Source organism: Staurois parvus, unplaced genomic scaffold (assembly GCF_062004578.1).
Source record: "Staurois parvus isolate SC_StPar_1 unplaced genomic scaffold, SC_StPar_1.0 ptg000604l, whole genome shotgun sequence".
NCBI classification, from domain to species: domain Eukaryota; kingdom Metazoa; phylum Chordata; class Amphibia; order Anura; family Ranidae; genus Staurois; species Staurois parvus.
The window spans coordinates 922,798-949,785 of record NW_028318400.1 but is presented as its reverse complement, the minus strand read 5'-3'; the positions used below and the strand labels follow the sequence as shown (position 1 = coordinate 949,785).

The window sequence follows — 26,988 nt, the reverse complement described above, 5'->3', positions numbered from 1 at the left end:
CTAACCTCTGCCCCAATCAACTGATATGTTGGAAGCTCGACTCATGTACTATTTAATTGGAAGTGTAACCCTCAATTTTCCACTTGTAAAACATAAGATACTCTATATTATGTATCCTTTTTCCTTTCCATTTTTGGGTTCACTTTTAGTTAAAAAGATGAACACAAAGAATACTTTGAAACATCAAAAGTTGTCAAAATCTTTACAATTTATCTTAAAGCAGAATTTTAGTCTAATAAATTACATTTGTTGTTATAACAGACCAGTGTTTAAAGGGACACTCCAGTCAAGTACTTTCTTTTTTGTTTGTAACAAAGTGTAAGTTCCAGTGGGGGGCGCAGACAGCAATAAAACAAAAGTTTGAACCCTTAGGGGGTGGTTAAAATGTCACCCAGCCGTGTGTTTTTGTTTTGTTTTTTACTGCCCTCTGAATGCAAGCAATAGATCCTTCACAGAGCTGCTGATGATGGCTCCTGCAATGCAACCCCATGTGTACACCACACTTGTCGATGGATGATCATTGGCTCTGGTTTTACTGCCAATGCTTAGGTATCCTATGATTCTCAGGTCACCAGTTGGTCAGTTTTACATAATTGTCTTTGAGGAAGTATAATGTGATTATTGGTTGAGGATATTAATAAACGGTCTACTAAATACATCTGTTGCTCTGTCCTACAGGCTATCTGCATTTGTACTTAAGTCCTTTAGCAAAGGGCGGCCTTACATATTTATAGATGAAAGTCACTTAAAGCAATCGTTTACTTGGCTACAGAATATTCGTAAAGAGACTGGCTGCTTCCGCAATGTAGGGAGACTGCTAAATACTGCTATGCAGGTGATTTTTAATATCATTCTTACAAAATGACACATGTAAATTGTGATACAATGTTTACCATAGACATGGTTATAGTATAAAGACATAGTACCTTCTATGTTCACATTCATGAATGTCCAAATTTTGATGTTTTGTTGGCTCGGACCATAATTTCTGGACGTACTCTTGAAAGACTCTCTAGCATTTTCCACAATCACACTCCTTATCAGTAGTTTCCAGTTTTTGAGTAAGAAAACTTTTGTATAAGTTTAACAGTTTGTACAGTTTCTTTATTAAACTGTATGTCTAGGCAAAATTAAAAAAAAAAGCATGCTGCAATGTATGCACATTTTCCACAGTTTTTTTTCTTTAAAAACAATGCACGTTCACAAAAAATATCAGATGACCTTGCCAGAAATCGCCTGCGCGCCAAAATTCCTCTAGCAAGCTGAGAACTCTGCCTTTGTTGCACTGAAATCCCAGGCAGTGTTATCAGCCCTGCTTAGTTTACCTATGCTAGACTACAGAGCATCTCCCCCTATGTTATGGAAATTAGAAGAGGGGAGATGCTGTGTAGCACAACAGGGCTGATAACATTGCTTTGGATTTTAGTGCAGCAGAAGTGTTGTCAGCTCACTAGAGGAAGTTAGGAGTTCACCGGATTTCTGGCAGAATCATATTGTATTTTTCTGTTCTTGCAGTGTTTTTAACCAGTTGCCCTCTGCCCTATAGCAGAAATACTGCTACAGGGTGGCAGGGCTGTGCAAAGTCATGTGTATATATACATGATTTGCATTTCCGGGTAGGGGGAGCGCGTGCGCATCACACTACCCGCTTCACCATTGGCGGCTACGGATGTCAATCGCTGGGTCCCAGCCGGAGATTTTCCGCTGGCACCTGGCGATTGCCAAGGAACACTGACAGGGGAGAGACCTGTATGTAAACAACACAGGTCTCTCTCCTGGCAGCAAGAACATGCTGCTGTGTATTTCTCTGTATTTGCACAGCAGAGAAATACACAGCAGCATGTTTCCCAAGTAAAACACACACAGCACATGTTGTAAAACACAGCACAGAGTTAACCCTTTGATCACCCCAGATGTTAACCTCTTCCAGCCCAGTGTTATTAGTACAGTGTCAGTGCTTTCTTTTTTTTTTTTAACATTAGATTTTTTATTGAAAATGTTTCAAATTACATACATAACATGCGGATGTAGTCATTGTTGTATGATATGACATAAACCACTAGTAAACATGTTGGACAGAATAATGGTCATGGAACATAAAAAAACATAAACATTATACAGGTGGTCCTACAGAAATCAGAGTCAAATGATCAGTACAAGTTCTCCAGCACGTCAGAAGGAGGGGAGAAGATAAAGAAAGAAGGGAGCAAATACAGGGATATTCACATACAAAGTATGACCTAGAATGGCAGCATAGTACATTTGTGTACGTATAGGAGACCTAAATCCCATGTAAAGTGTCAGTATCACCAAGTTTTATACCATATGAGCCAAGGTTTCCAGTTTTTTTTCAAATGCAGGTAACGTGTCATTTTGGATAGCTAACAAACGTTCATAAGAATAGTGTTGTTGAGTAGTATAAACAGCCTCTGACAGATTGGGGGTTAATTCCTTTTTCCAGTGTCTGGTAATGGTTAAATTAACAGATAGCAACAGGTTTGCTACAATCTTGCAATAAGAGAAGGGGAATTTGTCTATTCCCAAGTTTAGTATGGCCAAGCCCGGATTGGGGGGGTTAATATAGCTGATATATCTGACAAAATTTTGAAAATGTTACGCTAAAAGCTGCAAATACTTTTACAATTCCATAATATGTGATATAAATTGCCCATAGAGCCACAACCCCTTTAGCAAAGAGGAGAGCAATCATGATATATATGGGCCCAGTGTCAGTGCGTTTTATTAGCACTGATCACTGTATTAATGTCATTGGATTTTTTACATTTTTTTACTGGATATGTTTTATAGCAAAAAGTATTTATGTTTTTTTTTAATTGTCAGTATTTTTTTGTTTATAGCACAAAAAATAAACACACAGGTGATCAAATACCACAGAAAGAAAGCTCTATTTGTGGGAAAAAAGGACTTAAATTTCATTTGGATGCAGCATTGTATGACCGTGCAATTGTCATTTAAAGTAACACAAAAAATGGCCTGGGCAGGAAATGGGATAAATCATCTGGAGGGCAAGTGGTTAAAGAGACAAAACATGGGGATGGGTTCGTGTATTCCAGAGATGAAAGGAATCTTTTTTTTTTGTTATTATTTTGTCCAGATATACACTTTAATAAAGAGATAGGAGCTATGAACATAATGAAATTTGTTAACATATCTACACTCTTTAGCTGGCCAAGAACGCTTTTTTGGAAAGTAACATAAATATATGTAACCAATTTGGGTCCTAGCTCCTTGGTAGAAGAGATACAAAAAACACTTGCTTATATCAAAATCTTACAGAATTTCATGTCCATCAGATGTCCTCAAAACCAACTGACCCAATCAACTAAAAAAAATGATTTGCAGGGATAAGAACTCAGTGTTGTGATTGAAACAAAGACTGTACAACTTTCTGGGAGTGGGTTCATTCTTAAATAAAATAAAAAGTATTTTTCTTTTAATTAAGCTGGTTCAGCAAAGTTTTAGTCTGTACATGTTAGACATAACCATTGATCTTCATTACAGGGAGGAGTGAAAGATGATGTCTCCCTTTCTGCTTATGTGACAATGGCTCTAATAGAGGCTGGTACATCTCTTGAGGTAAGTGATCATCAGCAAAAATATTGTTACATACCTGTATATGTTGTACCTAACCAAGAGAAAAAGTGATCTTGCAATGTTGCTTCCAAGCACAACAACTGTTTTTCTTCAATCAATTGCTTAATGGTAGGTGCTGTTAGAATGTGTATACAGTTGGCCACTGGTGTTCCATCCCCGTCACATCACATCACCCCTGAGCACGGGTAGACAACTGGGCCTATAGCAGCTCCCTTCCATGTTTTTTTCTATCTAATCAATTTGTGCCCAAGCAGGAAATCCGATATGACCTCTAGTGGGGTAAGAATAGGATCAACTATACATAATGACAAAATAAGCATTTTTTAGGTGGTTGTTAACTATTTACCTTATGGAAGTTAGGGATGAGCTTTAGATTTGGGTCAGCCATGAGTTCAACCAAAGCTGTTTACAGTTCACCAAATGGGCAAATTAAAAAAAAACAGATTTGGCCAGTTTGCCCACCTGCCAAACCTCCAGCTGCTGATATCACTACCTCCACTGAATGACAACGTCTCACTGGTCAGTTGCTAGGGTGTTGGGCTGCACAGCTTCACTGGTTACCAGGAGACAGGTGAATGCCTGTCGACCACTAGATCATCATTTTCAAAAGCCCGAACAAAAGCAAACAGTCCCTGGATGATGATCAATGATTCAACCTGTGTGGTATTCAGCCAGATCCTTTTTTGTGGTTTTGTATAGAGAGGGGAAGAATTAGCACCTCTTACAGCTTTTTATTAGTATCTGTGTATCCGTTGCTGGGATGTCCCTTTACTCTGTGCTCCCTTGACCACCAGGGTTGTGAATTGAACTATCTCTTGTCCTTCTTTGGAAAACCTTGCCCATACTTTTCGAGTCAGAATCCAAGAGAGAATAAATGCCACCATTACCGTCTCAAGTGGATTGTATAGAAAATACCATTCCAGGGAGGGTAAACAGAAAATTCAATTCACAGCAATGCCTTGAGTGCCACAGACACAGACAGTTATAAGAAGTTTTTCCAGCAAGAGACACAGATGACATTATTTCTAAACTGAGAAAATTTTGGCTGCAGTTCTACTTAAAATGTATTAAAAAAATTTGCAGATTTTAGTCATATACGTAGATCACATCAGAGGCATCATGCATCTTTATCCTCTTGATTACTCTTCCCAATGTTATTTTAGCAAATACTGAAATTTCATACTAGTCAATTTATTTCTAGGATCCTCTGGTTAGAGACGCAGTGTCCTGTCTGCGGAAGGCTGCTGTGGATGTGAACAGTGTATACACTTTGGCTCTGCTGGCCTACACCTTTACATTGTGCAGAGAGACAGAGCTCAGGGCAGCTGTATTGGACAAACTGGAAGAAAAAGCTGTACGAGGAGGTGAGGAATAGATTTACTAAAATTATTCCAGGCAGAAGTCATTGGGGTTGATTTACTAAAGGTAAATAGGCTGTGCACTGCAGGTGCACCACAAATGCACCTGCAAGCGCACTTCAAGTGCACTGCAAGTGCATTTGCTTTAGATCCAAGAGGTAGCTATGAAATGAGGAGAAGCTCTGCTGATTTCTTTCATCCAATCATGTACAAGCAAAAATGCAATTTTTTTTATTTTCCTTGCATGTTCCCCTCTAGAGCAACTGCACTTTAAGTGCACTTGCAGTGCACTTCCAAGTGCACTTCAAGTGAACTTGCAGTGCACAGCCTATTTGCCTTCAACCCCATTGTATACTTTAACTGATTTTATTTTTTTTTAACATTACATTTATTCAATTGCAATCCTTCTTTACACCACTCTTCTGTTGGGGCTGAAACTGTGAGTGTGCTGATTACTAAAAGGGGGAAAGAATCAGATACAATGATAATTACCCTGTAAGTGAAAAACCTATTAAAAAATGGGGTTTTGGCCAAATATATATTATTAATGTTTATACGTTGTAAAAGGTATGTTTTATTAAATTTTAAAACACTATAGTGAAACCAAACATTTATTATACACTATATGGTTAAAACGTTACGGACATCTCTCCAAATATTGGAGTTTAGGCAATTCCAGTAATGATTACTGTCAAAACTAAACCATACAGTATAAAGACATTTTAGACAACTGTGCACTTTCAAACTTGTGGCAGCAATTTGTGGAAGGCTGTTTTCTGTTCTAACATGGCTTTGCCCCGGTATACACAACCAGATGCTTAAAGATATGGCTTAATGATTTTAGTGGAGGAACTCAAGTGACCGACACAGAGGCCTGACCTCAGCCTTACTGAACACCTTTTGGAGGGATTGCAACACTGATATAATGCCAGGATTTCTTGTCCAGCTTCAGTACCTGACCTCAGCAATGCTCTTTTGGCTGAATAGGAACACATTCCCACATGCACTCTCCATAACCTGTGTTCTTCCCACTATTCTCAACAGATTGTCCCTATTGTGCATTTTAGTCTACACTTCAAAATATCATGGGAGGCCTTTGCAGAAGAGTGAAGGCTGTTATAGTATCAAAGAGGCTGCCAATCCCTTATTAATACTCATTTTGGCCATATTGTGTTTGACAAAGGATTAGCACTTGGCAGTGAATTGTGGTTTGAGAGAACTAATGTCTATTTTTAGACCACCATCTAAAACCTTGGACTGAGCCATATGGAGGAGGGGGTAAGGGAGGGGGGAGGAGGAGAGATATGGGGAGAATTGCTTCATTAATTAGGTATAATTGCCGAACCCAACTCTAGCTTTGCTGTGGTTGAATTCTCCTTAAATTCGAGTTCCAGTGCCTTCTCTTGTAATGGCTGATGACAATTCAAATACCACAGAGATCCTGCAAAACCTATAGTAAGGTGCTATAGCAAAAGACAAGATCACAGTGTAATTATGCAGTGTCTTTGTATTTACAGATGGACAGCTCCACTGGGAACGGGATTCTGCTCCTCCCATTCAAGATTCATACTGGTACAGAGCTCCATCTGCTGAGGTGGAGATGACCTCCTATGTGCTCCTGGCTCTACTCTCTGGACCTAAACCTGACCTGGCCAAAGCTATACAGATTGTGAACTGGCTGAGCAAACAGCAGAACCCCTATGGAGGCTTCTCATCTACACAGGTGACTGATAGCATTCCAGTGCATTACATATCCCATTGCCATTTTCACTAAGGATCAAGTCCGCCAAAACATGATTATACCATTATGGCTGAACTCTGGTTGTTAAATGTCTCAGTGACTGGAGGAAAATAAGTCTCAGCACCCCAGATGCCCTGTCTGTTCAACCCCAGTAAAGCCATGGTTAGAGCTAGATTTGAAATGTGCACCTGCTTGGCTAATGCAGACCTCAGCAGACCACAAATATACCTACCTTCCTTTCATGTTGACAGGAGTTAAAGGGAAGCCCTACATAAGCTATACTGTAAGTCATGGTGTTGTAGCTCCCATTATGCTATGGAATCCACTCTCACAGTACTGATAGACCAAGTGCTGTCCCATGTTTGTGTCACATATTACTTCATACCCTTCTGCACCTGGCATTGAATAGAGCATTAAGAGATTAAAGGAAAAATTAATATCAATGGCAGCCTATATTCCTTCGGTACAGGTTTCCTTTGAGCAGCCTCTTGCATCAGAACATATGCATACTAAAGCCTGTAATACTGTATGCACCTAAAACCTAAGATAAAAATTTGAACTGTGTAAGTAAAACTTCTGACATCCTAAAAATGTATTGGTGGGGCTTGATACCCAAGTAAACACATCTACACTCAAAATGGATCTTTCATAGGAATATATGAAGAACCCAGCACTGGTCTGGCAACACCACTGTTTGGCATGAAACTGAGTGTGCAATAAAAAATCTGGGAAAAATGGAGATTGGATTTAATGGTGGAGTCAGCAGTAGTGGAGGAATATTTAAACTATATGTTGATTATTGTATTTTCTTTGTTGTTTTTTTTTTTGGATCATAAACAAAATCTGTCACTTTGTCCATTTAGGGAAACAACAGGTTATCTTTTCTTCTACCCCATGTTACAGTGTTTAGGTTGATGATCTAATGCTCCCTCATACCTAAATGTTAACCTGGTATTTCTAGTGCTCCAACAGATGAATACAATATTAGGGGACCACTGTGAAGGTATCAGCGGGCGAAAAGGCTTTCAAGTGAAATGATCACCTTGCCCTAAATGGCCAAAATGTTTTTTTCTTTTTTTAACACCCAATGCTTAAAAAGGCTTTCCTTTATAAACAATATGTTAGTTGCAGGAACTGAACACAATCTGAAATCTGCTACTTCATTAGATGAAGGCCTTCACAAACATCATTTTCTTATTCCATGTAGGACACAGTTGTGGCTCTCCAAGCTCTGGCCAAGTATTCCGATCTCACATTTAGTGATAAGGGTGATATGACTCTGAATGTCAGTGCTAGCTCAGGATTTCTGGAGAAGTTCCATGTAGACCAAAACAACCGCCTCCTCCTTCAGAGAGCATCGCTACCGGCTGTTAATGGAGATTATGCGGTTTCCGCCATAGGGAATGGCTGTGTATTTGTACAGGTAAGAGGAAACCAACTCTCTGTCTTCTTTTCTCTCAGTTATAGTCATTCTCAAACTCGATTTTCTGTGCTCACCTCACAGGCAGTTCTGAGATACAATGTCCCTCCAACCAGAAGGGACACCAGCTTTTCATTAAAGGTGACAACACATTCAAACAGAGAGTGTCTGGGGGATCCAGTGACAAATTTTGAGATTCACATCAGTGCTGCGTGAGTTTTATTACTGTTTTCGATTATTCATCAGGGGACCCATTTAAAACCTTAGGGTATAACATGGCCATAATTTTCTAATGATCGTACAATAAATACAGTAAATAAAACATTCCTAAAAGTTTTAACTCATTCAATTGAAAATATATTTTTGCCTGTGTTACTGTTGGAAAGATTTTGCCTCACTTCTTGTACTGATGGGATCCCAGAGACTTTGTGGTGAGATTCTTGAACACAGGCCCTAAAACACTTGGAGGGGGGGGCTATAAAAATAAAGCCAGTGCATACAGATCAATCTGGTATTTTTCAGTAAATGGTTCCCTTCCAGGTTATCAGATCACATCACACACAGAAATGATAGCTGATAGCTAACTCAATGTGTGTCAGGCAGGCAAAGTGTGGCACCTGCTTACTAATGGGTGTTGCTGCTGTTGGAAACTACTCAAAATGGTCATGTTACGTGAAAATGATCCTAAAGTATTAAAGGGCAATGACAGATTATTTCACTCTAGCCCTGTATTTTTTTTTTGTTATACTTTCACAGCTACACTGGAACCAGGGAAAGAACTAATATGGTTGTTATAGAAGTGAAGATTCTGTCTGGACACATTCCGATCAAAAGTACAGTAAGGAAGGTAAGGATGTCTACCAACAAATATTTTATTAGCATACATCAAAAAGTTGAATGTTTCAGGCCACTGCACAAACAAATTATAATAATGTGGGGCACGGTGGTGGTTCATTGCTTAGCATATCTGCATTACTACATCTGTTCTTGGGGTCATTTCATATCTGAGAATCTGTCTATATGGAATCTATATGGTCTATCCATGCATTGTTTATTTCCTCTGGGTTGTACAATTTTCCTATATACCTCCTTAAAGGATTTACTAAAATGTACAAAAGAATTAAATATTGATAGCTAGGTTGAGAATATCTATTATTCTTGGAAGTGAAAGGTGTACGTGTGCTATAATTTTTATCAACAGTCTTAAAAATGAGGTGTGGATTTCAGTAACCCATAGTACCTGGAAACCAGGCAAAGTAGCCTTTACTTTGCAAGAAAATTAATCTGGATTAGCTACTATAACTTACTATACTTTGCATGTTGTCATTGCATGGAGTTAGGTTGTTTTTTGTTTTTTTTACCAGTTAAGAAAATTGGACATAAGAGGTACATCTAAAAAAACTGTATTTCATCTCCCAGGGAGGTGGGTCCTTGTGTTCTTTTCCTACTGCAGTTGTTCTTTCACTAATATTAGCAAGATTGTCATTTTGACACACTGTGCTCCAGAAGCTCAGACAGCAGGTCCTGTTTAAATAATTGATAAATCATTGATATATACTGTAAATTGTAACAATATTATTGTAACTAGTTGTTTGATGTGTAGGGCAAAATATTTTCCTATGCCTAAATACTGCATAATATAAAACAAAGGAGGCTTTGACTGGCAATGGTGGGCCAACCTGTTTTGTGCACTGAAAGCTTGGAATTACTGAACATACACTTCTCTCAACAATGGGTGAGGATCAACACTCAAGAATCTCGACTAGGATAAAATGTAGTACACCTGGAAAACTTTCGTCCTTTTAATGATCAACTTTCTTTGCATATTAGGTCTGGTCATGGTGACTGGAGACAGTAGGCTTAATAGTTAGGATAGTCCCCAATCAGATATATGGGTACAAGATACAGAATTCAAAAAGACTGTTGCAAAAATAATCTTTCTGTTCAAAAAAAATATTATTTTCTCTTTGTAATAATTATAACATCATTAAAAGCATCTGGAGTGCAGTGAAAGTGCCATCCTAGGCATCGTACAGTGAAAGTACAGATTATTATTATTATACAGTATTTACATAGCGCCAAAAAGTTTGCTCAGCACTGCACAATATAGTGGGGGACAGTACATGAGACAATACAGTAACAAAACAATACACGAGAGGTTCGAGGGCCCTGCTCTTCGAGCTTACAATCTAGGAGGGAGGGGATAGTGGTACAGGAGGAAGTGGCTGTGGGGGATGGAGTGGTGGGAGGAGTAGAGGAGATCGGCTGTTAGGTGAGGGTGGGGTAGGCTTTCCTGAAGAGATGGGTTTTCAGGGTGTGCCTAAAGGTGAGGAGGGTGGGTGACAGTCTGATGGATTGGGGTAGTGAGTTCCAGAGGACGGGGGAAGTCCTGGAGAAGTCCTGCAGTTGGGCGTGGGAGGAGGAGACCAGGGAGTTAGAAAGTAGGAGGTGTTGTGAGGAGCGAAGAGTACGGGTTGGGTGGTATTTGGGTATCAGGTCGGTGAGGTAGTTTGGGGCAGTGTTATGAATGGCTTTGTACGTCAATGTTAGTAGTTTGAATTTAATGCGTTGGGCAATCGGAAGCCAATGGAGGGAATGACAGAGGGGGGTAGCAGATGTGGAGCGGTTGGTAAGGTGGATGAGTCTGGCCGCTGAGTTCCGGATAGGCTGAAGCGGGGATAGTCTGTGATGGGGTAGGCCGGTGAGGAGGGAGTTGCAGTAGTCCAGATGTGAGATAATAAGGGAGTGAATGAGTTGTTTAGTAGTGTCTGGGGTTAGGAACGTATGTATTTTGGAGATGTTGCGGAGGTGGAGCCTGCATGAGTTTGCCAGCGATTGGACATGGGGTCGGAACGACAGGTTTGAGTCTAGAGTGACACCTAGGACTTTGACTTGTGGGTTGGGACTGATGGTGGCGTTGTTGGTCGTGACGGAGGGGGGGGGGGTGTCGTGGGCTGGGGGGAAAATTAGGAGCTCGGCTTTGGAAAGGTTTAATTTGAGGAAGTGGAGTGACATGGTTATGATCCAGCTACAGGGACAAATACTAACCCAAGATCATCACCAAATGGTGACAGGAGACTTTAACCTTCTTATATTAACATAATACGAATAATAAGATATGTTGTTGTTTTTTTACAGCTGCAGGACAGACTGATACAGAGAAGTGAAATGCAGACTGACATGGTCACTTTATATCTAAATGAGGTTTGAACACCTTTTTTCATTTACCTATTAACCTAAGTTAGCAGCTATATGATCCATCCTCTGTGTAGCATGATTGTGACACACAAATGCAGCTCATTTTGAATCACTTATCCCAGCAGACACTCGCAGTGCTGGCCTTGCCTTAAGGACTATTTCACATTGGCGTTGAATTCTACAGCAGCCTTAAGCCTGGGTTCACATATATGCGGTGCGGTACATCGCATGTGATTTGCACAGGAACCGCACTGCATTCCTGTTCAAATTACATGTGATTTGTGTGCAGTGCGATTGGAGCCAAACATGTCTGGGAAGGTTGAAGGCACCAGGCAAACAGGGAGATTGGCTACTAGATGGTAGGACACACTGACAACAGCTGTGGGGGTTATCAAATAGGACAGTCATAACTTCAACATTTGGCTTGTAATGACATAGCCGGTTTGATGTCTTTCAAAATTGAAATATCAGTTCTATGGGCTGTCTACAGCATGCATAAAATCCTTCTCCAGCATGATGTCATCATGTGCTGTGATTGGCCAAAGAATTGCACCTGACAAAACAACAAGATTTCCAAACCCTATCCAAAAGCAAAAAATGGCAAGGGATATACTGTAAATACATCATAATACTCTCTTAATTGTACTCATTACCTTGTTTATTAATAACTTTTCATCCTTTAGTACAGTGGTTCTCAACCTGTGGGTCGCGACCCCTTTGGGGGTCGAACGACCCTTTCACAGGGGTCCCCTAAGACCATCAGAAAACACATATTTCCGATGTGTAAAGAGCAGCTACTGTGTAGAAAGCAGCTGCTGGGTTGAAAGCAGCTACTCTGTTAAAAGCAGCTACTGTGTTGAAAGCAGCAGTATTGGAGGTAAAACGACACTCATGAATTATAATTACTGGGTAAATAATTTTATAGTTGGGGGTCACCACAACATGAGGAACTGTATTAAAGGGTCACGGCATTAGGAAGGTTGAGAACCACTGCTTTAGTACATCTGTCACAGATTTGCATCATATGTATCATCACACATTTGTATAATCTGTCACACCTGGTATCATTCTGCAATTGGTGGAAACCAAACAGTTACCACACTTTACTTTTTATTTCTATTTATCGGTCAGTGTACCTTGTTTTTGGCTGTTATAAGGCACTGCAATGTTATTTTTGCTTGCTAGGTGGGACATGATCCTGTGGATCTTTCCTTTATGATGGAACAGGACGTGGAAGTCAAGGACCTGAAACCAGCTACAGTAAAAGTCTATGATTATTATGAGACAGGTAATAGCTTTCTCGGGTTAGGTCAGCATTAGCAATCTCATGGCTGCTTTTCTTTAAATAATACGTCTTTAAAGCAGAGCTCCACCCAAAAGGGGAAGTTTTGCTTTAAGGACTGGTCCCCCGCTCCCCGTTAAGGATTGGCACCTTTGGGGAGCGGGGTGGGGGGGAGTGGGTACCTGATAATGACAGGTACCTGTTCCCACTTCCACTAAGATCCCCTATGCCTAGACATGTGACAGGTCCAAGAAAACTACGGGACCATTCACAAAGCGCAGTGCTACGTGCGCATGCTCAGTAAGCACCCGGCTGTGATGCCGCAAGCTGCCAGAGCTGGGTGCTCACACTGAAGATGCCAGCGCCGGGAACAGAGGGCGGCCGGTGAAACGGGCTGCATTGGGGACACGGCGGGATCGAGGGGCAGGTAAGTGTTCATTTTTAAAAAGTCAACAGCTACAGTTTTTGTAGCTGCTGACTTTTATTTATTTATTTTCTTCACTGGAACTCCACTTTAAGTTAAACCAGGAAGACTTTTTTTGGCTGGAGGGTAATGGAATAATCCTGGTGTAAAAATCACTCCTTCTATATATCACATCTTCGTTACTGTTTGGATTGTTTCATATATCAAGTGTATGTCTCTGATAGAATATGGTATTTTATTGCATTTTAAATGTTATTCTTTTACTCATTTTACCTTCCAGATGAACAAGCAGTTGCAGAATACAACCATCCCTGCAATGCAGGTAAAGATGTCAAACTTGTATACTTTAAATTAGATGGGTAACATTTTTTTAAAAGAAGATTAATGAGAGATGACATGACCCCTTGCCTTGTCTGCTAATCCCTATCTATGGTGAATACAAACACATGCCTATCTGCCTGCCTAGTGTCAGAGCCCAACTCCAGCCAAAACATTTTTTTTTTCAGTTTCTGATAGACATTTGAACAGTAACCATTTTTAAAAATTTTTGTTCCTGTGTTATGGAGAAATCACCTTGCTTAATCAAATGTAACAGAAGAATAAAAAATAAGCAGGGCAGTTGTCACCGGGACCGGGTGACACAGATGAAGGGTTCTTTTAGACTTGTAGTTGAGGGGGGTATTAACCATTTGTGGTTGAGGGCTGCGTACATGCAATGGTTGCAATGCTCTGCATCGAGCCCATGGCAAAGATTATCACTCCTGTTGTATTCAGCAGGCAGTAAGTGAATGGAGTAAAAGGAGAGTTGACATAAATGCCACACATTTGAGCATTGGTGTTTTAACTTCATTGTTAAAGCAGGGGATGATGAGGCATCACATTGCCTCCTCACCACCAATAAAATGTCTCTGAAAACCCATCCGGACACAGATGATCTTTCAGGGGTGTGGCAATTTGGACGTAAGTCTAAATGTAGCCTAATAATAACTGCACAAGGGGTCTAAGCATCTAACCCTTTCTAATGTTATTAGAAAAAAGTGTTTTGTTGCAGTCTATGTCCCTTCCGGGGGAGCTTTCCCATCACTTCCTGTTCTATTGAGGACACAGACCACAAATAAATTATTGATAAAGTTTCTAGTCCTCTTTCATTCTTTCCAAAACTTAGTTACTCCAAGGAAAATACAATATGCTTAATTCCCTCATGTTTTTTTCTATGCAACCAGTCTCTCAAACCCACTTGTTTTCAGCGTTCTGTCAGTCCCAGGCACTCTGACATCATCATGTACAATGCAGTACCTGTAATCCAGCATTGTGAGTGAATATGCAGAGGCCTTGCCCACAAACCAGAGCACTGGAGAGAAAAGGAGAGCACCAGTTGCTGGAGAAGCAGGAGGGCGGTTGCACGGGGGAAAAGGGGGGGGGGTGTTGGGAGGAGAGATGATGGGCAATAGTTAGGTTGTTTTTCTATAGATAGGAAGGGTTTTGGACCCGGGTTTTCTTTGTTTTCTTGGTTATACAGTACAAAAAACATACAAACAGTATTTTCCAAAAAAAAGGAAGGGGGGAGGGGGGGTTAGAACTCTGTTTGGGGTTATGTCTGCAATGCTATCCAGGGCTCTGTTAGAGGGGGGTTTTCTCACTTCTTGTCTTGCTGGCAATTGTTTCACCAGACAGGAAGTTAGGGGAAATCTACAACAGGGACAATGACAGGAAATCAAATCTGATAGATGTTCTAGCCCTCCCCTACTATACAAAAGAAAGGCATTGTTAAGGTTCCCTCTTGTTAACAAAAAGGGTGCTTCTGACTTCCATTGTAATTGTTGACTTACATTATATACAGAAATGTACCAACCAAAGATCGCTATCTGGCTTCATTTAATTAGACCAGCCTTTCCAAACCTTTTTAACATAGAGGAACCCTTGAAGTAACTTTCCGGTCTCAGGGAACCCCTGCTAGATATCGCTATATCTACAACTCATGATACATTAGTGTTATGGCCAGTGGGAGGAATGCTCCTTACACTTGTGGGCATTGGGAAGAATTAGCCCCTTACAGATAGCTAAAAAGATCAATGGTGTCAGTGGGAACTTATCTGAAAGGTAGAAATTGCTCATTGCTCAAGGAACCCCTAGCAACCTCTGGAGGAACCCTAGAGTTCCATGGAACCCTGGTTGAGAAACCCTGAATAAGACTAAGGAATTTCTGTTACTTATTAGTAATTATAGGATTATTTATTGGAAAACTTTACAAATGAATGCTCTGCAGATTGCTATGTGAAGGCTATACAAGCTCTCAGCTAATAGTGATATGAGACAACAAACACCATCTTGTTTTGCCTTCTATGCCACTATTGCTTTGATTGCTGTTCTGCTTTACTACATTCTGGGTGAAATAAAGTCCACTGAAGATTTATCCTAAAGGATCTAGGCTTCTGAGATAGATAGATAGATAGATAGATAGATAGATAGATAGATAGATAGATAGATAGATAGATAGATAGACACTTTACAGAAAAACACATTGGCTGCAGTTGGGCTATAAAGAATAAGTTCACCTTTAAAAAAAATATATATATATAGCAAATGCACATCTTTTTTGTAGGTGAAAAAAATGTGAATTTATTATTTTTTTTTACTTGGAGCCTGTAAAGCATTGCTCCCATGATCAACAGATCGCTGAAACCATACAGGACTGCATAGTTGTCAGTGTATCTGTCTGCTCATACCTCATATGGGCAGGCAGATACACACTGACAGGAAAAAGACAATGAACTACCAGAGCGTCATGCTAGTTCAATGAGAATTACAAGCTGTACTTGTAGTTTCCCATTTACAGAACTCTGTGAATGAATGATGTGTCTGGGTGGGCCCAGCATCGCTCGGCCATATTTTTTTTTAAAATAGTGACAGCAAGCATGGAGAGAAGATCCCCCGCTTGCTGTCACTAGAGGAAGTGGAGTTGGCAGCAGCTGCAGGAGTGGGAACATATTACATGTTCCCAAAGGTGAACTTATCCTTTAATATGCCAAAAACAGGAGATGACACTTGCCTAATCAAGTTATTTTATTCAGGTGGGGCAACCTCAGGCCTTCCGTACTTTCTGTCCCTTCCACCTATATCTTAATGACCTGCTGATGCAACACAAGCATTGTTGTTTATGAACGAAGGTAAACGGAAAGACATGAGATGAACAGATTGTACCTGCATGGCCAACCAATCAGCTATTTACAAACAGTCCCTGCAGTGGGAATGTAAAAATATAGATAATACTTTTTGTGGGCTCTAAATGTACTTTAAAGTGCAAACTGTTAAAAACAATAATTTTCTTTTTCAGGCTTACTTATATACATGCAAGTACACTGGACATCGAATAACAAAATGAAACCAACTGCATATTAGGAAATTTAGATCCAGAGACAAAGGGGTTGATTTACTAAAACTGGAGTGTGCAAAATATGATGCAGCTCTGCAAAGAAACCAATCCAGTTGTTTTTTTGTCAAAGCTTAAAGTGTTACTAAACCCAGGACCCTGCATTCACTATATCCAGTCTTCCACAGTACGCAGAACATGGAAATGCAATTATTTTAGTAAATATAAACTGCTAAATACCTTTTCTCATCAGCAGTTAGAGCAGTCTTGTGAATTCAGCAGAACACTGGTTAAAGCTTATAGGAGGAGTTTTCTTTCTGCTCTAGGAGGATGCAGAACCCCTGACCTCTGTCTGGACAGTGCTGGTTGGCCCTGTGCTGATCACATGCACCCTCCCAAGAAAAAAAAAAACCTCTCTAGCAATATACGCTAAACTGAGCATGTGCATGTGGCTATGGATTCAGTCTGTTTTATCAGGTGGACATTTTAATAAGAGGAGGGGCAGAGAAGTCAGGATCAAACAGCATTTTTATACAATGCAGAGGATTAACCCCTTAGGTTCCACAGTGAGTATAACAAGCATGCTTTACTGCATATACAGACTGATTTTACTGTTGTGGGTTTAGTAACACTTTAAAGTGATTCTAAAAGTCAATTTTTTGGGGGGGAAAATAACAAACCTGTCTATACTTACCTACTTGCAGCCTGGATCCTCCTCTTCTCAGGTTCCCCACAGGCTGTCCTGGCTCCTCCCTCCTGTCAGGTGCCCCACAGCAAGAAGCTTGCTATGGGAGCACCCACTGCTTCGTGTGTCCATTCACACACAGAGGCACAGATTTAGCCCCACCCCCTCTCCCCTCATTGGCTGACTGGCTGTGATTGACAGCAATGGGAGCCAATGGCTCCTACTTGCTGTCTCAGCCACTGAGGAGGCAGAGACCCAAGACGGCCGAGGCTGTCATTCACATCGCTGGATCGCAATGAGGCTCAGGTAAGTATTGAGGTGGGTGGAGAGCACTGCTGTACACAGAAGGTTTTTTACCTTCATGCATAGAATGCATGAAGGTAGAAACCTTCAGCATTTACAACCACTTATATTGAACAAGCTGAAGTTAGAATCTGATTGTCTACCATGCACAGCTGCACTAGATTTTGCACTCTTCAGTTTCAGTAAATAAACCCCAAAGAATCAGGTACATGGGGCAAGAACAGAGCCAGATCATCCACAGGGCAACCTAGACAGGTGCTGGGGGCCCAGTGTATGTCTAAATAGATGTCCAAGGGCCCAGCTACAACTTTCATACAGTTAACCAGAAGACAAGCACAACTGGTTACAGCTGTTCAAGAAATGCCCGTAGCGGATAAGGAAGAATGAAAATAGCGCAGGGCATACATGACTAGGCCCAGAGTGGTGTAGGGGAACGGAAAGAGTTAAAGTTAGCTCCAGGGGGTTGGGAGTTGATTGTGGGATTATCTGGTTGGCAGAGGTGGAGTGTAGGAGGGGTCTGTGGCACCTTAGGGTGGGGGGTTCTGTGGAGGGGGCGTCAGTGGAGCTGGACGTGAGTAAGGACCAGAGCTTCATTTGAGCTGGGTCCTGAAATTTCCACCTATCAGACCTGTGCGGCATGGAGGGGATCTTGGCACAGCTGCGGGAGGCAGCAGAAGACAGAGTTATGGACTGGCTGCAGGGCCGGGTCTCTGATCTGTTGGGAGACCCGGGCTTGTCACCAGCGGCAGGGGGGCAGGAGCGCCCACGTGCTCGGAGGTCTAGGCCTCCGGAGCGCTTCAGTCCGGCCCCACCCCCTGTTGGAGCTCGGTGCCGACATGGGAGCCCCGCTCGGGACCCTCCGGCCCCGCTGGCAGGGCGCTCACTTGCCTCTGCTAGCGGAGATGCCGGGAGGAATCCCCAGCAATGGCGGAGCTCGGCGGGCGGGGTTCCGCGAGGTAGCCCCTCCCCCTGCCCGCACGGCCAGGAGGAAGAAGAGTGAGTGCTGTTACTGGCTCCTCCACTGACAGGGTGCCTGTCAGGGAGGGAGCTCGGCGTGGGAGGCGTTCGGCTGCGGCTGCCGGGCTGTCTCCTGCTGTGGCTGGCGGGCCTCCTGGGAAGTCGGGAGCTGTGGCTCCAGGAAGACGGAGGAAGAGGATCAGCACTGGGCGGAGTGCAGCTGGTAGTGCTGCAGGATGGAGCCCAGGGACGGCGACAGGCGTGGCCGGTGCCAGGAGGCAGAGTCAGGAGCGGCACAGCCCTGTTGGACCCGTGGCTCCTGGGACCGGGAGGCCATCCGGAAGTCGAGAGGTGGAAGAGAGGTCGGAGGGCGAGCTGTCGGAATCCGATGCGGGGGCGATGGCTGGCTGCTCTTCAACGGTGGAGCGGGAGCGCGCGGCTGATGGGGCATCTCCTGGGCAGCCTGGTGAGTTATCTGTTCCTGTGTCTGTCTCCTTTTCTTCTGCGTTACGGGATCTGCTGGGGGGCGGTCAGGCCGCCCCTGTGGGCGCGGCCTCGGCGTCGTTAGTTGGCGGCGTTCCCCTGTCGGGTTTAGGTGGGGGTCTCGGAGAGGTGATTTCAGGTTTGCGGGACTTGTTGCGGCGGCTGGAGTGGGGCGGTGTTGGGACCCCTGGGCCTGCTTCTGCGTGGCTCCCGCCAGCTGGTGGGGATGGGCTCGTGGTACCTGGACAGGAAAGCGGGGTGGTGCGGGGTCTGGGGGTCTCTTCTCCACTTAGTTATGGGACAGGGGTGGTTACCGCGGAGTCCGGGGCTATGGGCTCTACGGTTCCCTCCACGGTTTTGGGGGAGGGTTCGGGGGTGTCCGGACCTGTCGGCGTGGCGGACTCTGCCAAGGGGGAAGTGTATGTGTGTTTTGAGGGCCCTTTGGGTGCGCATTTACAGTCGGACGTACGGAAGAAAATTTGGAAAGGGGAGTATGTGGATATATTCACGCTTTTGCCTTTGGAGTGTTTTCCGTTCGATGGGTCCCAGGTTGATGACAGTAGGCAGGAGGAAGCGGAGAAGCGGCGTTTTCATTTTATTCCCCGTACTTTTGCGAATTGGTTGCAGGCTTTCGCAGTCATGGCCAGTGTCATTGGAGAAAAAGCTCCGGAGCATTGCTCGGCATTGTTCTGTTACCTGGACGCCATTAGTGAGGCTCACAGGGTTTACTGTTCGCCCATCGTTGCGTTGGGACCATAAGGACATTGGCCTCTGGATGCGGCTCATGACGCCGGCGAGGGCCCCTGGTCCATTTTTTCAGGGCGGGGCCGGTGGTTCGTTTTCCCTGGGACAATCAGCCGCCAGGCGTAGGGGTTTCTGCTGGCAGTTCCGGGAGGGCACTTGTCGTTTTGGAGGGTCCTGCCGGTTTAAGCACGAGTGTTCCGGGTGCGGTGGATCCCACCCTTTCTCGCACTGTTTCAAGCGGGGTAGAGGCCTTCCCGGAGAGCATGCGGGTAAGAGGGACGACGCCGGTAAGGGTGGAAAGGATGGGGCCTTTCTTAAATAGATATCTTGATCGGGCTGCGGCGGTGCTGCTGACGGCAGGTTTTTCGGAGGGTTTTCGCATCCCATGTACTTTGACTTTGATTCCTCCCTTAGCTCGGAATTTACGGTCGGCCTTGCAGCATGCTGAGGTGGTTTCGGCTAAGTTGCGGAAGGAAGTGGGGTTAGGTCGTATGGGTAGTCCGTTTGCTTGTGCTCCGTTTGCGGATCTGGTAGTTTCTCCCTTGGGGGTTGTGCCCAAAAAAGAGCAGAACGCGTTTCGGTTAATTCACCACCTGTCCTTCCCTAAGGGGGGGTCGGTGAATGACGCTATAGATCCGGAGTCGTGTTCGGTGTCTTACACGTCCTTTGATGCGGCAGTTTTCTGGGTTCGTCGGTATGGGCGCGGAGCGCTCATGGCGAAATCAGATATTGAGTCGGCGTTCCGGCTGTTGCCGGTTCATCCGGACAGTTTTTGTTTTTTGGGTTGCCATTGGCAGGGCGCATTTTACGTTGATAAGTGCTTACCCATGGGGTGTTATATCTCTTGTGCGTTGTTTGAGAAGTTCAGCTCGTTCGTGGAGTGGGTGGTTCGGGATGTTTCGGGGGTGAATTCGGTCATCCATTATTTGAATGATTTTCTTTGCGTGGGTCCGCCGGCTTCCAGGGTGTGCGTGGTCTTGCTTGCTACGTTGCAGCACATTGCTGAACGTTTCGGGATTCCTTTGGCGGCTGATAAGACGGAGGGTCCGGCTTCGGTGATGACTTTCTTGGGCATCATTTTGGATTCTGGCGCAATGGAGTGCCGGCTGCCTGAAGAGAAGCTGTTGGCCCTACAGGGGGAAATTCGGGCGGTTCTGGGTAAGCGAAAAATTCAGCTGCGGCCCTTGCAGTCATTGTTGGGTAAACTTAATTTCGCTTGTCGGATCCTGCCGATGGGTCGGGTGTTCTGCCGCCGGTTGGCGGCGGCGACGGCAGGGATTACCTCCTCTTTACATTTTCTTCGGCTGACTTGGGAGCATCGGGAGGATTTGCAGTTGTGCCACACCTTTTTGGATTCTTTCAACGGGAGGGCACTTTGGATGTCTGGCCCGGTTAGTAATTTTGACTTGGAATTGTTCACGGACGCGGCGGCTTTTTTCTGGGGTCGGTGGAGTGCGGCCTCGTGGCCTGCTTCCTAGCGGGAGGCAGGTTTTCTACGTAACTTAGTGCTGTTGGAACCAGTGGTGTTGGCGGTTGAGGTTTGGGGGGAGAATTTTCGGAATCAGAAGGTGCGTTTTCACTGTGACAATTTGGGGGTGGTTCAGGTCATCAATAGGGTCTCGGCTTCTTCCCGACCGGTGGTGGCCTTGCTTCGCCACTTAGTGTTGCGTTGCTTGCAGCTGAATGTTTTTCCCCATGCGGTGCATCTCCCTGGGGTTGACAACACCTTGGCTGACGCTTTGTCTCGTTTTCAGTGGGACAAATTCCGAGAGTTGGCGCCGGCGGCGGAACAACACGGGGTTCCTTGTCCCGATTGGCTGTGGGAGTCGTTGCGGGCTGGATCTGGCGTTCGGTGAGTGAGGCGACTTGGTCCGCTTACTCTAAGGTCTGGCGGGAGTTGCTGGATCTGTTACAACAGGTCGCTATTGATCCCTGGGGGCCGGAGGTGCGTGTGGCAGTGTTATACTTCTTGGCGCAGAGTTTGGAGAGGGGGGTGTCGGCTGCCGCGGTGGATCGCCGACTGGCGGGATTGGCATTTTTTTTTAAGTTACAAGGGTGTCGGGATTTCACTAAAGATTTTTGGGTTCGCCAGGCTCTACGGGGTTACCGGAGGGCTCATCGTTGTAGGGATTCTCGTCGTCCGGTGTCATTTGAGTTGTTGGGGTCTTTGTTTGTGCATTTACGGACGGTGTGTTCTTTGGATTTTGAGGTGGGCTTATTTCGGGCTGCCTTTGCGGTGGCGTTTTTTGGAACGTTGCGGATTGGGGAGCTCGTTAGTCCGTCCAAATCGGTTCTTGGGGGGTTATTGGTGGAGGAGGTTGTGTGCTCTGGTGCATGGGTGGAGGTGCTAGTCCGACGGTCTAAGACGGAACAATTGGGACGGGGTGCGAAGGTGCGTTTTTTCGCTCTTCCAGGTTCACTGGTGTGCCCGGTTCAGGCGGTTCGAGAATTTTTGTCCCATCGCCCGGGGGGGCGTGGGTCCTTTTTCAGGCACGATGATGGATCCCCTTTAACGCGTTTTCAATTTGTGGCAGTTTTTTGCCGGTGTTTGACGGCTGCTGGTTTGGATGCGTCTTTGTATGCTTCGCACTCGTTTCGGATTGGGGCTGCTACGGAGGTGGGGGCTGTCGGATGATGTGGTGAAGCGCATTGGTAGGTGGGATTCCCAAAGATTTTGCCTGTACGTTTGGCCGCATTTGTTGCGGGATTAGTGGGCGGTCCTGTGTTTGTTTGTTTTTGGTTGTGGGAGGTAGTTGCGGTTCTGCCCCTGTGATGTATTGTTCTGGAGGTATTGTTTTTTTTCTTTCAGGTGGAGCGGTGTGCCTGGTGTGGATCCTGGGTCACTCTTATGTGTTTTGGGGTGCCAGGCGGGCTGATGTGCGGCCCAATGGCAGGCAGCTGGGGTTGAATGGAAGGGAGGTTTGTGTCCGCTGGATAGGTGTGCCGGGCATGTTGTGGAGTCGTGTCGTGCCAGAGGTGCAGCGTTATGTGCGGCTGGATAGACCACCGGATGTGTTGGTGCTTCACGCAGGTGGCAGCGATTTGAGGGGTAGGTCCATGCGGGAGCTGGTTCGAGATGTCAAGCTGGATTTTCTTCAGTTGCGGCGGGAGTTTCCGGGGATGGTGGTGGTGTGGTCCGACATAGTCGCCCACACTTCTTGGCGCTTGGTGCGGTCGGTGGAGCGGCTCAACAAGGCCAGGATTAATGTCAACAGGGAGGTGGGGCACTTTTTTAGTCGCAATGGAGGGTTGGTGGTCCGGCATGTGGAGTTGGAGGTGGATACTTGGCGGTATCTGCGAAGTGATGGAGTGCATTTGAATGCAGTGGGCACGGATTTGTGGTCCCTGGAGCTGCAGGACGGCATACTACGTGCGGTTCGTTTGTGGCGTGGCACGCATGGATAAGGGCTTACCCAGCGTGCTGTGGCGGTTGTTGGTCTTTGGAGGCGGTTCTCATCTTGGAAGGTAAAACAATGGTGTGGGACCCATCAGTGGTATGGGGGGCCCGGTGGACATTCCCAGTTAACCAAGGTTTAACTGGAAGGTGGTGGTGCTGCACTGCAGATGGTATGGTTGTCTCCAAGCTGGTTGGTTGCGGCTGGAGGCCTAGTGTATAGGGTTGTCCGCAGGTGCATTTTTGGATTGTTTGGGGGTGCCTTTGAAGACCAACAACAATTCTTTGGTTTCCGTTAAGGAACGGTTGATGTATGTAAAATGTGAAGTTGTTAATAAAAGGCCATGTTGGCCATTTAACTCCAAATGGTGTCATGTTTTTTGTAAGGTTTATTTGGTTAAGGGGTGGGGAGTGGTATGGATCGGTAATGGTGGAAGTAGGAGTGGACAAGCCTATCTATGGTGCATGAGTCATGCCTTCACAAGGGAGGATGCACTTGTAGGTAGATGGTGTCTGATTGGTAGGGTCCATGCCACTACAGACAATGCAAAAAGGACAGATTCACTGTGCCTGCTGCAGTCATTATCAAAGTTTTATTAAGGCACCCTTCTGCCTTAACCAATCTCTGGGCAAGACGTCTATTCTAACTCCATCCAACCCCCTACCTCACCTACCTCATTTTTAGTCTTTAGAAATACTTTTTTCAAGGTATCTTTAGTCCAGTCATATGACATCATAGGTCTACTTCTTCCAGCAGTGGGTAGGTATTGAATGTTGCACAGAACATTTGCCTGCATGGCACGTTGTGCAGCCAGAAGGCAGATATTTGACTCCCTGGGCTTAAGTTCAGTGAGTGTCAATCAACCCTGAAGAGAACTGATATTAGATGGCTATTTAAAAAATACTGGTGTTGGGTTGAGATGTAGAATAAACACATCCACGTATGGCAGTCGATTCTATTATTGGTTATCCATCAGATACAGGTATAAGGACAAACCAATTGTCCAAGCATGCCTATTTTATTTTATTGCCTAGACTCATCTGCAAAAAACTTTTTCTTGCCTCACACATCTGTATCTTTGCCTGCACATCTAAACCTCCTTCTCTCTCATTGGTTTGATTAACTTTTGTACTTTTAAGTCCACAGTACTTGTGTATGTATATACAGTAAATATGTTTTTGTATATGTAGCACTACCCCCTTAGGAGTTGCTGTGTTATTCTCAGGCTCCCTGTCACTCTGGACCCCTCTCTGGAAGCCCAACCCCCACTGACACCACTGTACTTTTCTGACCAGAGTAAATTATCACCAGAAAATAGACTTGCACACAGATTAGGGTGAGCTGATATGATGTTTATATTAAACTTGGCTGTAAACTCAGTTACACAGCATAAAGTGGCATATATGTACATAGCACTTTTAGCAACTCTTAGCAAAGAAAACAACACATACAGAAAAATCTCAGTCAGATTTGGCAGGCCTGCTATTCTGAAGTTAACCCAGAACCTCAAACCTGAGGTGTTTCTAGTCCCCAGTGAAGAAGGAAAATTATCAAAGATTGAAATTGCTCACTGGGCCCTCAGGATCTGATGGCAAGGCTTAAATCTGAAAAAATAAAAGAACTCTTTAAATAAGATAGTCATGTCCCTTTAAATGCATTGAAGAATGTTCTGTACACTCGTTGGGGCCCAGTTGGTGCGCTACAATGATAGAGACCTTTTAAGTTGGAAGAGATGAAGGTGATAGCCCCTCAAAGGGTTAACACAAGGGCAAAAAAGGAAGAACAAGTACTATCCCTTTAAGTGGCACTTGACTTGGGTGGTGTCCTTTTAATGCAGTGAGCAGGTTGCAAATTTTTTGCAAAAGGTGTCAGAAGTTGGAAGAAGCAGGAAAGTGCTGCAGTAACTAATGACAATGGTGGTAAATGTTCTTTTAAGAGGATAGGCCAATGGTTAAGGGAACAATGCTGTGGTTTGGTCTGCAGAAGGCATGCAATGTGGTCAGCTCTGATGATTGAACTATGCTGAAAATGTGTTCAATAGCAGTGGCCAGGGGAACTAGGCTGCAACAGGTGTTAACTATATGCAATGTCCTCAGGAAACTGGCATATTTGAAAGGAATGTCAGTGTTCACATGTTTGGCTGGTGTATGGGACTCTCTCACCCGATCTGTGGCATCAATCAGGTCCTGGCGGTCTGTCACTCTCTGTAGTTGTTGGCCCCCACAGGTTCTCCGGTCTCACCTGCAATGTTCTGTCAGGACACAGAGCTCCGAGTCACCTGCTGGCAGAATGTCTCTCTGAACAGGGTGGCAAGGCTGGCGGTCAGCGATTCCTCCTTGTCTCTCTCTTCTCTAGCTCTGTGGCCTGGTCCAGCCCTCCGCTGTTCCAAACAGCTCTCTCCTCACACCTTCCTTCCAGCTCTCTATCAGTTCACTTCCTGCCTCTGTTCCTGCCTTCTACATTTACATTTGTGTCCTTCTCACCAAGCTTCTTGCCAATGATCTTGTAGCCCATTCCAGCCTTGTGTTGGTCTACAATCTTGTCCCTGATGTCCTTTGACAGTCCTTTGGTCTTGCCCATGAATGATGGTTAGGTTTGAATGGAAGAAAGATTCTGTGGACAGGTGTCTTTTATACACATAACGAGTTGTCATTAGGAGCACCTTCTTAAATTGACAAGACAAATCTGTGTACCACATGAGCACAAAGCCAGTCTGTGGGAGCCAGAATTATTGTTGGTTGGTAGGGGATTAAAATCCTATTTTACTCACTTAACTGCAACTCAATTTATAAAATTTGTATCATGTGTTTTTTCTGGATTTTTGCCTGATATTCTGTCTCTATCATTTAAAATACACCTATGATAAAAAGTATAGACCCTTCATTTCTTTGTAAGTGAGCAAACTTACGGGGATCAAACAATTATTTTCCCCACTGTATATGCCTCCTCCCACACGTCAGCTCTTTTGGGAAATGTAGTCCCCCAATTAGCAACCTTCTAACAAAGTTCTGCAGTTCAGCCTACAAAATCTATAAAACTTTTCACTAGGATGTGTGCCACTGAGTTGCAGGACACTGCCAACTTATGGTATGTCTCTTTTATAACATCCTGCAGTCTGAGTAATAGCAGGGTTTTACATATGAAACCATGCCTGAAGAATCTTTTAAAGCTTGAATCTCAAAATTTATTCCGTTAGCCACACAAAAGGTATTGCCAATGTTTTAACTTCCTTACTACTATCTATAACATGTTTTTGCTATGTCTTGTATTATAATAATCTAACACACTTCTAAACAAAACTGTCATTTTTCTATACTTTTGTTGTACTTTGTAGGTGACTCTGGCAATTCAAGATGAAGACAAAGTTACAAAAAGGCGCTGAATGAATAAGAATTTATAAAATGTGTCACTGTTTCCATAAATGAGCCTTATGGCATCCATAAACCATGTGACAGAAAATAACCAGTGGCAAGCACTGCATTTAGTATTGGGAATTATGACTTTGCCTTTCACTGTGATAATGCTATAAAACTGAAATTATATTGTATTGTCAACTAATAACATTTTGAGTAATTAAAGAAAATTTTACCTGTCAGTATTTTTTCATGTTACTGGAGAAAGCTACATGTTACATGCCCTCTACATATGGGGCATATCTTGACAGAGAGGTTTGGAGTGCAGGTAAATTAAATTTCATTGCAGGTTTCTTAAAAGAAAAAAGGCGCACTTCACTTTAAAGGTCCCCCAACATGCATAGCAGACCCTTAAGGGTCAGGGAAATGTTATTAGCCTGAAACTTAAAGCACATTTTTCCTTTTGTAAATTTAAGTAATTAACCGCTTCCCAACTGCCCTATAGCAGAAAAATTGCTACAGGGCAGCACAGGTGTGCAAAATCACGTATATATACATGATTTTGCATTTACGGTCATTCGTGGCCACGGCTATCAATCACTGGGTCCTGGCGCCCAGTGATTTCCGAAGATCTCCGACGGGGAGGAGAACTGTTTTGTT

General features: G+C 44.1%; 1 protein-coding gene across 1 annotated transcript in view; it reads left to right on the top strand.

Moving 5' to 3' along the window:
• Positions 1-26,570, top strand: part of LOC149449766 (alpha-2-macroglobulin-like) — a 157,077-nt gene extending 130,507 nt beyond the window's left edge. The window contains exons 26-36 of the mRNA XM_089692753.1: positions 679-835; positions 3,523-3,597; positions 4,817-4,979; positions 6,491-6,696; positions 7,922-8,137; positions 8,219-8,346; positions 8,891-8,981; positions 11,273-11,338; positions 12,518-12,620; positions 13,319-13,360; positions 26,310-26,570. Of these exons, the coding sequence (XP_089548879.1) occupies positions 679-835; positions 3,523-3,597; positions 4,817-4,979; positions 6,491-6,696; positions 7,922-8,137; positions 8,219-8,346; positions 8,891-8,981; positions 11,273-11,338; positions 12,518-12,620; positions 13,319-13,360; positions 26,310-26,332 (1,270 nt within the window). The 3' untranslated portion in view covers positions 26,333-26,570. The remainder of the gene's footprint in view (positions 1-678; positions 836-3,522; positions 3,598-4,816; positions 4,980-6,490; positions 6,697-7,921; positions 8,138-8,218; positions 8,347-8,890; positions 8,982-11,272; positions 11,339-12,517; positions 12,621-13,318; positions 13,361-26,309) is intronic.
• The last annotated feature ends 418 nt before the right edge of the window (positions 26,571-26,988 follow it).